The sequence below is a fragment of the Macaca mulatta genome, chromosome 4 (genome assembly GCF_049350105.2).
Source record: "Macaca mulatta isolate MMU2019108-1 chromosome 4, T2T-MMU8v2.0, whole genome shotgun sequence".
In the NCBI taxonomy this organism is placed as follows: Eukaryota; Metazoa; Chordata; class Mammalia; order Primates; family Cercopithecidae; genus Macaca; species Macaca mulatta.
Genome location: NC_133409.1, coordinates 115,008,538 through 115,021,420, shown reverse-complemented (window position 1 = coordinate 115,021,420; position 12,883 = coordinate 115,008,538). Strand labels below are relative to the sequence as shown.

The 12,883-nt window shown below is 38.1% G+C and overlaps 1 protein-coding gene across 12 annotated transcripts in view; it reads left to right on the top strand.

Moving 5' to 3' along the window:
• Positions 1 to 10,351, top strand: part of FAM135A (family with sequence similarity 135 member A) — a 133,821-nt gene extending 123,470 nt beyond the window's left edge. For all 12 annotated transcript variants that reach the window (XM_077999779.1, XM_077999776.1, XM_015136673.3 and 9 more), the window contains 2 exons: positions 5,900 to 6,013; positions 8,892 to 10,351. In XM_077999779.1, coding sequence (XP_077855905.1) covers positions 5,900 to 6,013; positions 8,892 to 9,097 — 320 coding nt within the window. In that variant the 3' untranslated portion in view covers positions 9,098 to 10,351. The remainder of the gene's footprint in view (positions 1 to 5,899; positions 6,014 to 8,891) is intronic.
• Positions 10,352 to 12,883: the final 2,532 nt, after the last annotated feature.

The window sequence follows — 12,883 nt, the reverse complement described above, 5'->3', positions numbered from 1 at the left end:
TGAAAAGTAGCCCTTTTTATTTCCTTCAAGAACTTTTCCTTTGCATTCACATCTTGACTAACTCTTTTGCACAAGAAGCCTGGTTTTCAGCCTGTCTTGGCTTTTGACATGCCTTCCTCACTAAGCTTAATCATTTCTAGCTTTTGATTTAAAGTAAGAAACAGAGCCAGGCATGGTGGCTCACGCCTGTAATCCCAGAACTTTGCGAGGCCAAGGCTGGGGATCACTGAAGCCTAGGAGTTTGAGATCAGCCTGAGCAACACAGTGAGATCCTATTTCTACAAAAAAAAACAAAAATGTACCCAATGTGTTGTCGCATACCTCTCGTTTCAGCTACCTCGGAGGTTGAGGTGGGAGGATCCCTTGAGCCCAGGAGGTAGAGGCCACAGTGAGTCATGATTGCACCACTGCACTGTAGCCTGGGTCAGGGTGAGACCCTGTCTCAAAAAATAAAAATAATTAATGGGAGAAACATGTGACTTTTCCTTTCACTTGAGCATTTAGAGGCCATTGTGGGGTTATTGATCAGCCCAATTCCCATATAGTTGTGTCTCAGGGACTAGAGAGGCCCAAGGAAAGAGAGAGAGACTGGAAATGTCTCTCCCGTTGGTGGAGCAGTCATAAGTTCACCGTCTTATACGGGCATGGTTCATGGCATTGCAAAACAATTCCAATAGTAACATCAAAGATCACTGATCACAGATCACTGTAACAGATATAATGAAAAAGTTTGAATATTGTAAGAATTACCAGAATGTGACACAGAGACACAAAGTGAATATGTACTATTGGAAAAATGATGCCAATGGACTTGCTCAATGCAGGGTTGCCACCTTCAATTTGTAAAAAACATAATATCTGCAGAGCACAGTAAAGCGAAGTACAGTTAAACAAGGTATACCTGTATAAAACTGTGATTGCTTTATAAATACTGAATTTGAAAAAGTTAAACATTTTAAGTGTACAATTTTCTGGAGTTGTAAACAGTACTAACAAACATCTGGCAAAATGTTTTATTACTATGAATTTTCAGAACAGACATCAGTGACATTAAATAATGTATCTTATATAAGTAATCCAGATACAATTGAGTCTGGTTTCTGCTTTTGATAAGAAACCCTTTGTATAAACCTCAGTTAAGAAAAATGCAAAAAAATGAGGCATGCCTGTACACAACTGTTAGCTGTGTCCTTAGTGAATGGCAGCAGGGGCGGCAGTGGGGTTGGGGGAAGGCAAGAGGAGCTAGTAAAGGGGAATAGTTGAAGATTTTTTTTTTTTTGAGATGGAGTCTTGCTCTGTTGCTCAGGCTGGAGTACAGTGGCGTGATCTCAGCTCACTGCAACCTCTACCTTCTGGGTTCAAGCAATTCTCCTGCCTCAGCCTACCAAGTAGCTGGGATTACAGGTGCCCACCACCATGCACAGCTAATTTTTTGTATCTTTGGTAGAGACAGAGTTTCACCATATTGCCCAGGCTGGTCTCAAATTGCTGACCTTGTGATCCACCCGCCTCGGCCTCCCAAAGTGCTGGATTACAGGCATGAGCCACTGCACCCAGCCAAACTGCTTTGTTGTTCCAAAGTTGCTTCAGTTCTAAAAATGAAAAAGGGTAGGGCGAGAGGTAACACAGTTATATGTCACCTATCCAGAACTCTTGAGAAATACACATTTCAGGAGCCACTTACAGAATTATTAAAAATCAAATCTGTTGTTAATCAATATATTTGAGAGCCTACTGTTTGTTCAGCACTAAGCAATAACATTTTTAATTTTTTTTTAACTTGGAGAGAAATTAATAAAATATTTTACATCTTTTTTTGAATATAGAGCACTAAAAATAGTTTAACCCAGCCTCTTCTTCCAACTCTTTTCACATCAGGGCATCAATAGCAAATGATTTTTTGTTGTTGTTGTTGTTGTTTTTGTTTTGAGACGGAGTCTCGCTCTGTAGCCCAGGCTGGAGTGCAGTGGCCGGATCTCAGCTCACTGCAAGCTCCGCCTCCCTGGTCTGTGCCATTCTCCTGCCTCAGCCTCCCAAGTAGCTGGGACTACAGGCGCCCGCCACCACGACCGGCTAGTTTTTTTTTTGTATTTTTTAGTAGAGACGGGGTCTCACTGGTGTTAGCCAGGATGGTCTCGATCTCCTGACCTCGTGATCCACCCATCTCGGCCTCCCAAAGTGCTGGGATTACAGGCTTGAGCCACCGCGCCCGGCCAGCAAATGATTATATTTTTAAAGCACAATTGGGTAAGCCATTATTAGATAAACCAGTGAACCAACCAGGTTGTTGCCCCAGCAGAGGGGACCAGCCTGGGAACTTCAGCCCTACCCAGTCATCTGAGAATGCTAACCAGATCAGTTTCTGGACCCACCTATAACTGCACACCGTAGGAAGTTCTCCTTTAACCTGTTGATGTGTTTACATTCATTAACAGTAGTTCCATACTACGCTGAAATAAAATGGTATTCTCAGAGATACAGATTTTAACCCTAAACTAATCAGTCTCCTGATCCCTAGTCCAATATGTCCTTTCTTCTCAACTAGACTGCCTCAACTTGGGTAAGTTCCTAGTTCCCACCAAGAGTTAGGGCCAGATTTTGATGTTAAAGACTACTTAGCTAAATTGAGTGGACGTTAATATATGGGAGCCAATATTGATATTTTTTGAGGTAAGACATATACTTTATAATTTATAATTTTAATCTGATACTTTAAACTGGGACAAACCAAAGATATGGTCACTTTTTTATCCCTCCCAGACATATTGCATAACTTAATTTTTATAATGGATGTGAAATTTTCTAAACATTACAAAATCTTTTTTTAAAGAAAAAGGAAGCAGATATAAATTTAAAATTCTTCCAAAAAATTAAAAATAAAATTTAACTTGAAGGAAACATATAAAATAAAACTCAGGAAAGAAATTTATAATGGAAGTCATGAGACCAGCAAGTAGAGAATAGCAGTGATACTGGTAAGAAGAGAAAGCAACATATACTACATATGAAGCAAGCCAAACTTGATGATGCAGTATATATGAGGGAATTAGTAATTAAAGCTGGCCAATATTTCTCATTGGACTAGAATAAGAATAGGCTTATAGAATAAAGAATTTAAGATAGCAAGCGAAATTTTGGAAATAGAATTTGGTGTTAGGAATAGTGAATGTTAAAGTGACACAAAGCTTTGTGTCAAGTTATCTGGCAAGAAAAGCAGGCCAGAAATTTAGATTTGATGAGCAGATATAAAAATGATAATTAAAAGCAGAGAGAATGATGAGTAAAGAATAAAATGTCATATATGCCTGAAAACAAAGTAAGTTTTGTTTTCTCCTAAAATTACCCATCAGAAAGGAGAGTGCTGCCTTATATTCAAATCACTAACACAGGGTGATCTCTCAGTTACTTATTTTCACTTACTTGGAGAAGACATACTGGCCTGAAATAACCATTGTATTTTGGATGCAAATTCAGGCTACCAGGTAGAATTAAAATTTGGTCAAACAAGATGAGGCCTGAGAATTGACCCTTAAACTTTTAGCATTGTCGAGGTCATTCGTGATCTTGAAAGAGCAATTTATATGGGGTAATTAGGAAGAAAGACTTCTGGGAATAGGTTAAGTAAAGAACCGGAGGAAAGGAAGAGAAGGGAGACACATAGAAAACTCATGAAGAATTTTGTTACAACAGTGTGCCAAGAAATGGGTAATAGAGGAGTATAAGGTCCAGGTACAGGTTCATTTATTTGGTTTTTGGGGGGTTTTTTGGTTTTTGTTTTTGTTTTTTGAAACAGAGTCTCGCTCTATCGCCCAGGCTGCAGTGCAATGGTGCGATATTGGCTCATCCGCCTCCCGAGTTCAAGCAATTCTCCTGCATCAGCCTCCTGAGTAGCTGGGATTACAGGCACCTGCCACCATGCTAGCTAATTTTTGTGTTTTTAGTAGAGACGGGGTTTTGCCATGTTGGCCAGGCTGGTCTCGAACTCCTGACCTCAGGTGGTCCACCCTCGGCCTCCCAAAGTGCTGGGATTATAGGCGTGAGCCACCATACCTGGACATTATATTTTCATAAAATATGAAATCTCAGCTCATTCTATTGGAATTATAGATTTAGCTCATTCAATTTATGGGAAATGCATGCCATAAAATCCAATTGGCAAAGCCATTTCTCACTGTCAAACAGTCAACTCAAATTGACTTTTTGTCAGAAAAAGTTAGACTTTATATTTTGCTTGGTTTTCCAGAGACTTTTATACCCTAGGGCCATATACCTTAATAAGATCTGAAATAGATTGGAGAGATAATATCTTTATCTTGTAAAGTAGGAGAAAGTCAAGTCACTTTTAGAAAAGAGCTCATCTGGAGGTTGGGATCTGGAAATCAATTTTCTTTTTTTCTTTTTTATTTTTAGAGACAAGCTCTTGCTCTGTCACCTGGGCTGGAGTGCAGTGCTGCAACCATGGCTCACTGCAGCCTGCACCTCCTGGGCTCAAGGGGTCCTCACACCTCAGCCTCCTGAGTAACTGAGACTACAGTTATGCAGCACCACACCTGGCTAATTTTCGTAATTTCGTAGAGACAGGATCTCACTTTGTTGCCCAGGCTGGTCTCAAACTCCTGGGCTCAGGCAATTTTTCCCCCTCGACCTCCCAAAATTCTGAGATTACAGGCATGAGCCACCTCGCCCATCCTGGAAATCAGTTTTCTTAAAGCTATACACACCTATCTACACCACAGAGAGTCTTAGATGACTCCAGAGGTAAATGTATGAATACCTGTGCTCTAGGACACATAGATGATTCCCAAAGTGGCACTGATAATGATGAATATATTGGTGTCAAATTGTGTCATGAGATGTGAGAATGAAGGTGGGAGAGGAGTCATTTTTTCTTAATATTTTATACAATATTATTTTAAACATATGTTCAATTAACTTCTCTAATAGATACTTGATTATTTCATTTATCTTTTTAGGATTGTATACATTCAAAATGTCACCTCCCCCAAAAAAGTGGTATAGTCTCATTAGGAAAAAGGAAGGATGGCCTTATTTTTGGCATAGATAGTATCATACTGTCACACTTGGCTGTGTGTGAATCCATACTTTTCCCAAGATTAAGATCTTTAGGCCAGGAGTGGTGGTTCATTCCTGTAATCCCAGCATTTTGAGAGCCCAAGGTGGGCGGATCACTTTGAGGCCAGGAGTTCAAGACCAGCCTGGCCAATATGGTGAAGCCCCATCTCTACTAAAAATGCAAAAATTAGCCAGGTGTGGTGGCCCACATCTGTAATTCCAACTACTCAGGAGGCTGAGGCATGAGAATCACTTGAACCCAGGAGGCAGAGGTTGCAGTGAGCCGAGATTACACCACTGCACTCCAGCCTGGGCGACAAAGCGAGACTCCATCTCAAAAAATAATAAAAATTTTAAAAAAAATATAAATCATATTAGGCAAGTGTTATAAATGAAAGTAAAAAGTCAGCTTTAAATGATTTCTTATAAAGTGTTTTGTTTAATGGAAGAGTATAATTTTGTTTCTTTGGAAATAGTCCTAAATATTGATGAATACCTTTTGGAAGGTAAGAATATCATGGAATACTTTCTATAGAATATTAGTCCACATATTCTGTTTCCTGCCTATCTCCACACCACTGAGCAACAGTGCTTGCTCCCAGTGCAAACACACATTCTCACTCAGCATCAACACTACATAACAGTGAAGTAGGGTTTTTTGTAGAGAACATGTAGAAATTTGGAGAAAGGATTCATCAAGTATTGACAAAGACAGAAACTTAGTACTGCTAAGGAAATTTATGTTTTGGTCACTTAATATGATACTAATAACTTGTTTTAAATCTGGTTAACTACTGCATGATAATTTATTATATTCTATTCACAGGGCTTCATTATTTCAAAAATGTTGTGCTAGTGGGATCTCTACAGGATCGCTATGTTCCTTATCACTCTGCCCGCATTGAAATGTGTAAAACAGCTTTAAAGGACAAACAGTCAGGTAATGGAATAAAAGTATTTCAAAGAGTTATAGGTATTAATGAGCTCTTTCTGAAATTTTTCTTGTAGTCACTTTCTCTCTTATCTGTCACTCTTCTCTTTCCTATTACTTCCTTTCCACCCACTTATATTAACAGCTATCCTTCTTCCATTTCTCTTCCTTTCTTCTCACCTGCCATGTGAACTGCCTTTACCAATGAAGAAGTTCTTTCATCTAATTACAAACGCTTCTCCATTTTGCTGCCTCAGACGTAGTTCATACTTTGATTTCCTCTGAATTATTGGGACTGACAATTGCGGTCATCCTTGTCACATGTTCTGCTGTACCTCACTTTTACACAAAGGTGGCAGCAAGGATTTGCCCCTCTTTACCGATAGTAAATGATAAAGACTTTATTTATTTGTTCTTTTGCTCTTTGTGAATAACAAAATAAATTTAGATTATAGCCATTTGGAGCCAGAAGGAAACTTGAGTCCTGTTTGCTCATTTTATAACTAAAGCCCAGAGATACTAAGTGGCTTAGCCAAAGTCAGTTAGTTAATTACAGACTTAGGTCAAGAACCTGGTCTCCGGCTGGGTGTGGTGGCTCCCGCCTGTAATCCCAGCACTTTGAGAGGCTGAAGCAGGCAGATCACCTGAGGTCAGGAGTTCAAGACCAGCCTGGCCAACATAGTGAAACCCCGTCTACTAAAAATACAAAAACTAGCCGGGCATGGTGGCAAGTACCTGTAATCCCAGCTACTTGGGAGGCTGAGGCTGGAGAACAGCTTGAACCCAGGAGGTGGAGGTTGCAGTGAGCTGAGATTGCGCCATTGCACCGAAGCCTGGGAGACAAGAACAAAACTCTGTCTCAAAAAAAAAAAAAACAAAAAAAACAAAAAAACACCTGATCTCCTACCTCTCATTATTGCCTCAAATCCGTTTTTGGAATGAGGCTGATTTTAAACTCTTAATTCTTTATTTTTCTACATTGTGATGGTGAACAGCTCCTTAAGGCAAGAACTCTCTTAAGCATATTTTTATTGGCAGTGCCTAACATGGTGCCTGGTACATGGTAAGTACTCCTTTATTGTACATTTGTGACATCAAAATAACCTTTTCTTAACTTCTGTTCTAGCAAAGGCTAGAGTCCACCTAAGGAAAAAATTCAGAAGAGGCTTAACCTTCAGATGAGTAGCTGAAACTAGATAAATGTCCCTTATCTTAACAATAAGGTTCTGTGACATTGGGGAACAGGGGAAATCAAATGATGAAGATATGTTTAGACCTCTTCCCGTATTAACATATTTTTAAAATAGCATGGAACCACAAATCCAACCTGACTCACAATGAAAACTAAGAGGAGAGGTGGGAGTAAAAAGTTTTTGATGAGTATATATTAAGTCAGTCTTTCTCTTAAACACCTCTCTTCTCTATCTGATTGTGCTTCTGTGTACTTTTCCCTTCTTGTCATTCCTCAGGCCGCATCCTGCCTGTCCTCTGAAGTTTAATATTTACCTCTCTAAAGCTCACAGGTTCCATGGACACTGTTAGTACTCATTTACTAATATATAGTAGTGCATAAGCATTATGTTTTGCCCCTTAGAAGGCAGTTTATACATTTATGTGGATGCGTTCTCATCTTTATCTTTTATGTGCTTAGTATGACCTCAGTAAATCCATTGTAAGAATTAGCAAAACGTAGTTTGGGCGCAGTGGCTCATGCCTGTAATCCCAGCACTTTGGGAGGCTGAGGCAGGAGGCTCACCTGAGTCCAGGAGTCTGAGACTAGCCTAGGCAACATAGCAAGACCCCATGTCTACCAAAAATAAAACATTAGCTAGGCTAATTTAAACGGTGGTGCGTGCCTGTGTGGTCTAGCTACTCAGGAGGGTTAAGATGGAAGGATCGCTTGAGCCTGTGATGTGGAGGCTGCAGTGAGTTGTGATCATGCCACTGCACTCCAGCCTGGGTAATAGAGTGACACCCTGTCTCAAAACAAAACAAAAAAAATTAGCCAAAAATAAGGAGAGAGGAGCACAAGTACTAAATAAACCCGCAGACCAAACAAAAGATCCTGTTTGTTATTTGAGCCAAGCTCACGTTGTTCATCTGACTATAGGAGGTTGCTATTCTTTCTTAAAATAATTTGGAAGTTTTGACTGCCACAGAAACATTTTTAAAGTATTTGCTGTAGGCCAAGTTTATAATTTTGCCTTATCAAAATGTCTCACCATGGCTGGCTTATTTTCATAATTGTTTAATGAGTTATAAGTGACTTAATGTTAAAAGAAAATTATTTCTTTGTTATAGGCATTGCTTTGAGTTAAAAATACCAAATTTCGGCTGGGCGCAGTGGCTCATGCCTGTAATCCCAGCACTTTGGGAGGCTGAGGTGGGCAGATTGCCTGCGGTCAGGAGTTCAAGACCAGCCTGACCAACATGGTGAAACCCTGACTCTATTAAAGATACAAACATTAACCAGGTGTGGTGGTACACACCTGTAATCCCAGCTACAGAGGAGGCTGAGACAGGAGAATCGCTTGAACCTGGGAGGCAGAGGTTACAGTGAGCCGAGACCACGCCATTGCACTCTAGCCTGGGCAACAAGAGTGAAACTCCGTCTCAAAAAAAAAAAAAAAAAATTCAAATTTCAAGAATAATGTATAATAAATTTGTTATTTCCACTTGACTAGATAATGTGATTACTTATATTTTCTATAAACAGTCCCAAAAATGATAGTTGAAGGAAAATTAAACCTTTTTAAAAACAGCCATTTTTCTGCTTTATATGGAAATAATGTAACTAAATTTTATAACTTATCTAAAAATTGGCATAGGTTTTTTTTTTTCAGTTACTTATGTGAACTAATTTTCCTTTTTTCTGTTGGTTCCACAGGGCAGATCTATTCCGAAATGATCCACAATTTGCTTCGCCCAGTTCTGCAAAGCAAGGACTGTAATTTGGTTCGCTATAATGTCATCAATGCATTGCCCAATACAGCTGATTCACTCATTGGGAGAGCTGCACATATAGCTGTTCTTGATTCGGAAATCTTTTTAGAGAAATTCTTTCTGGTTGCTGCCCTCAAATATTTCCAATAGTATAAAAGCATTGTTAGCGACTGGACAATTACCTCATTCAACAATGTTTCAAATAATGTATTATATTAAAATGTAGATGCTGATAAGTTCTAAGAAATATTTATACCTTTTTATATGGAAGATAATTTATATCATCCATGTTTAGTGCTTTTTAAACATCAACTTTACTTTCTAGGTAATGTGGCTGTGCAATATTTTTTAATTTTATCTTTTTACTTTTCTATTACTTTTTCATATATTTTGCTACCTAAGTATTTCAGTGAAACTTTAAGCCCATACCTATGTCTGATTGTTTATTATCGGCTTTCCACAATTCTTACATCAGACTACATTATATTAGAGACCATTATTGCTAGAATAGCGTGAGATTTAAAATTTTCTAATACTGGGGGTATTATTTAGTTAATTATAAATTTTACTTTTCACATGTTACTGTGTTTTAACTGGAAATAAAATTATGGCTGCTACAATATATTTTTTGAAATCAACTTCTGTAGTTCTAAAATACACCTTTATCATACAATCAAACCAGGTAGTTCATATATGACAGTGTCATAAAAGTTTTCTATAAAGTCATTACTGTTGCTTAAACATACGTCATGCCTATTAAAATATATTTTCTACTGGTGATTTCAACATTATTTCTCATACTGACTTTTATTACTGGAAATTTTCCTGTTCATGTTGGCAGCAGATAAAGATTTTTGAATGTTTGAATGCGCTCTGCCTTGATTTGGTTGGAATTTTTGCTAAATTGGTAATGTTGCTTGAACTTTATGACTACATTTTCTTTTAACTTTTTTCATGGACTTCCTTATATGTACATAATAATTAAATGTTGAAATTTATGAAATACTTTTATGAATTTAGATAATTTTTAAATATTGTTAAAATTTATTGAACTAAAAAGTAATGTAAATAAAATAATTCATGTTAAAAATGGAACAAAATAATTAACTTTACATGTTTGGTGATACAGATGCAAATGTTTTTGATATATGGAGATGTTGAGTCTTTTGACTTTACTAAAGGTGCTGAATAGCATTAAATTCACTATTTTCCTTTTCTGTTTTACTTGTGAAAATAAAAATGCACTAAGGTTGGGTATAAGTTCTGTTTGCACTCACTAATTGTGACAGACAGAGGTTTTTGTAAGTATTTATTGTACAATTGATGCATGTTTATTTTTAGCGTTGTGTTATTGCCTCTGGTGTTAATAAATGAACAAATGGCTATCTGGAGGAACAGCTACAACACTTGTAATCCTTTGCTTATTCTCAGAATACTAGAGGTATATATATTTTATTTACAAGATAGACCAGCCTAATTGTATAACTTATAGCCTTTGTATTTTTGTAATTTACATATTTTGTATATATTAAGTATTACAGTTAAAATAATTTTGATTGCTATTGATAATTATTTACTTTTTAGAAAGTACTCAAAATTTTCATAAACTAATATCCCAAGTGCATTATAACTAGAAAATGTAAATATATTAATTAGCCACCACATATTTTTGCCAAGCACAGTTTTTATATTCCTGTATCTTGGCTCTGAGTTTGAAATGTGCATATTCTAAGTTTGGATAATTTTCAGGTTTATCAAATGACTCGTTCTTAATCATATAAATAGTATTTGTAGTGGAGATTGCTCTTACCATAGTTGGTTGATTAGTTTTTGGTTATTTTAATACAGTTTTAAAAGCACATTTGTGTTCATGGTTTAAAATCTAACAAATTTAACTTATTTGATTTATCTGGGAAACCATCACACACTATTCACTTCCAAATTCAGACTGTGGGAGATGGGGTGCAGTTCTAGGGGAGAGAGGAAACGATTATCTGAAGTGGTATTACTGACTCTTACTTTAGAGAATCTCATTGAAGTATACCAGTAAGAGTTCTTGGTTGCAAACAACAACAAAAAAATTATAATCAACCTAAGCAGAAAAATAATTTATTGGAAGAGGATCAGGTAGCACAGAATTGATGGAAGGGCTGGAGAGCCAGGTTTGGAAAACAAATAGAAGCCAAAGGAAAGTAGATGACCAAAATCATAGCCAAGTTCTGATGACCTCAAAAAGACCTAAACGACTGTATTCTTCTCTAGCCAGGATGACCCTGAAAACTGGATTTCAAGTACTTGTTTTATTACTTCAGATTCAAAGCGTAGTAGAATATCCAACTGACCAAGTTTAAGTCTTGTGCCAGTGCTTGGGCTGTCAGGCATCAAAGACAGCAGGTGTATCTGACCTCGTTAGTTTCCACAGTAGAAAATAGGACCCTTGATTCTACCAAGGTTAACCAAACATAGGAAATTGGTTTGATGACAGCACCAAATACAAACATATCAGGTGTAATGTAGTCCATCTTTTTTCTTCCCAACATCTGCAAGCATAATTCTCTCTCCATATGTACACATTGAAAATTCATCTTTCTGACATAGTACTACTATCCCTCATCCAGTTTTAAGTCCAGGACCTCAGTGTGATGTTCTCTGATTCTGTAATAATCTCATCTCAATAGTTTGCAACTCATAAACAAAATTGTGACCTAACCCCCACCCCTATACATCATAACAGTATGATAAGAGAGGAAAGAACCTGGGTGTAGTGGCTTATGACTGTAATCCCAGCACTTTGGGAGGCTGAGGTGAGAGGATCGCTTGAGCTAGGAATTCAAGACCAGCCTGGGCAACATAACAAGACCCTATCTCTACAAAATAATTTAACTGAGCCTGGTGGCATGCACCTGTAGTCCCAGCTACTTGGAAGACTGAGGTGGGTGGATCACTTGAGTCCAGGAGTTCCAGGCTGCAGTGAGTTACTGCACTACAGCCTGGGTGACAGGGAGACCCCCAACTAAAATATATATATACATATGAAATAAGAAAATTTTATAGACATGCATGAGCCAGTGAGGAAGAAAATAGAACAGTTCTTTGCAAGTGTCCATGGTAAGAATTACCTGGACTACTTTAAAAATACACATTCCAGGACCTTATTACAGACCAACTGAATGAAAATTTTCAGGATAGTGTAAAAGCAGCATCACGTTTTATGTCCCAAATTTCTCTAATAACACATCGCAAATACAGTACTCAGTCCTGTCACTGGTCGTGAATCTGGATGGTTATGACTTCTCACCACTGCCAACTATTTTCTGTTTTCTTTGTGTTCAACCAGCACCTCTGCTGATCAGATTTATGTATCCAGTGGATGACAGCGGCTCTGAGGTGTGGGTGGTCTTGCCGATATATGGTTGTAATCGTCTTATATGTAACTTTTACCATTCAGCATGGTATTTTTTAAAATAAAATATAAAACCATGGTATTGCGAGGAGGTATTCCAGGAGACCCCCTGACTTCTGGTTATACTCTTCTCCCTACTCTCTTTTCTCCATGGTCATCAGGGACAATCACTCCAGCTAGCATCATCACCACTTTCTCTAACCTTACCTAGAGGAATGAGTTCAAAATGGCTGAGTGGCAATTCCAGCTGGGCACAAAAATTGCTATGCCAACAGAACCTGGAGTCACAGAGATGGCTGGCAAGCGCAGTAAAGGGTCTGAGATTTTATCCTACTTGCAAGGTTACAGGCTAGGTTGCTGCAGTTTCATGGATGCTGACAGGATACTCCTGGGCAAAAGACAAAACAGCTTTATTACAGCAAAATAGAAGCCAGAGTGTTCGCATATTTGCATCAGTTCCTGTAGCCCAATTCCCACAGTGTGATGCAGAGGGCCAGATGACGTATATGCACATTAGGGGTTGCATTACAGAA